Raw genomic sequence first — 1060 nt, forward strand, 5'->3', positions numbered from 1 at the left:
GTATAGCGTTATCGATTTGTTGGGAAATACGCTTCTAAACTATGTGACTTGCAATAACTGTTGTTAAATAATTTTTATTTATATAATGTTTGAAAGTTATGATTAAAATTCATTTTAATGTTACTTTTACTTTTTCTAAATTAACGTGATTACTACGAATAGTATAAACAGCCTTTAACAGTTTTCATATGCTCTGTAGCATGTTGATTTAGAACAAACAATTGGATTATAAATTAACAACAAATTTGTTAAATTACTATTTATTGGCATATTGTAATTATAGAAACTTTTGATTTTCCTCAAAAAATCTTAAATTAACCAAATCTCTAATACATTTATTTTTAATTTAAAACATACGTTTTTAAAAACTTTGCAACACTTTTCTCTGTTTTTGATTCTAGGTCGTGAAGAACCATGGTACGTTCCTCAAAGCTATCAGCAAAGGAAAAGTATGAGAGACAGAAAGCATTGACAAAGGAACGTCAGCGAAGGTATAGAGAACGAATGAGTGAAGAAAAGAAAGAAGAAAAGAGGAAGTATGACAGAGATCGTCTTGCTCGATTGAAAGCAGAAAATAAAATAAAGAAAATATCAGACATGACTCCTAGAGAACAAAGAAAAATGCGAAAGTATTGGAAAGAAAGAAATCTTGTTAGAAGCCTGAAAAAGAAATCACTGAAAGAAGTTACAGATACTCCCCCAGCTTCTCCTTTACAGGACGTGAGAGAGGAATCTGAACAAAAAGAAGAGGGCGCAAAAAAATCCGAAGAGACAAAGCAAAGGCCTATAGAACTATAGCCAAGCAACAAGAGAAGATTAAAGAATTAGAAAAAAAGTTAGGAAAGTATAAAAAGCGGTTGCACAGAGAGAAAAAGAAACATTTAATTGACTCATCCCCATCTCCAAGAAAAGAAGTACGTAATATATTAAGAGGTGAAAAAGTCTCCCCGCGAGTGAGGAAACAATTGTTCTTGGGCTATGCCCTGGAAAAACAGCTGAAGTCCCAAACAAAAGAAGTCGCACACTCAAAAATAAAAAATCAAATATTACACAAAGTGGT

General features: G+C 32.1%; 1 protein-coding gene across 1 annotated transcript; it reads left to right on the plus strand.

Moving 5' to 3' along the window:
* The first annotated feature begins 414 nt into the window (after positions 1-414).
* LOC124374824 (UPF0329 protein ECU05_1680/ECU11_0050-like) lies at positions 415-798 on the plus strand. Its single transcript, XM_046832972.1, has one exon. It carries the CDS (start codon positions 415-417, stop codon positions 796-798), a length of 384 nt encoding a protein of 127 aa, XP_046688928.1.
* The last annotated feature ends 262 nt before the right edge of the window (positions 799-1060 follow it).

This window comes from Homalodisca vitripennis, unplaced genomic scaffold, assembly GCF_021130785.1.
Source record: "Homalodisca vitripennis isolate AUS2020 unplaced genomic scaffold, UT_GWSS_2.1 ScUCBcl_10328;HRSCAF=19158, whole genome shotgun sequence".
NCBI lineage: Eukaryota > Metazoa > Arthropoda > Insecta > Hemiptera > Cicadellidae > Homalodisca > Homalodisca vitripennis.

Bases quoted from the DNA above. Each gene is read 5' to 3' on its own strand.
- LOC124374824 (XM_046832972.1), top strand. From the start codon at position 415: ATGGTACGTTCCTCAAAGCTATCAGCAAAGGAAAAGTATGAGAGACAG.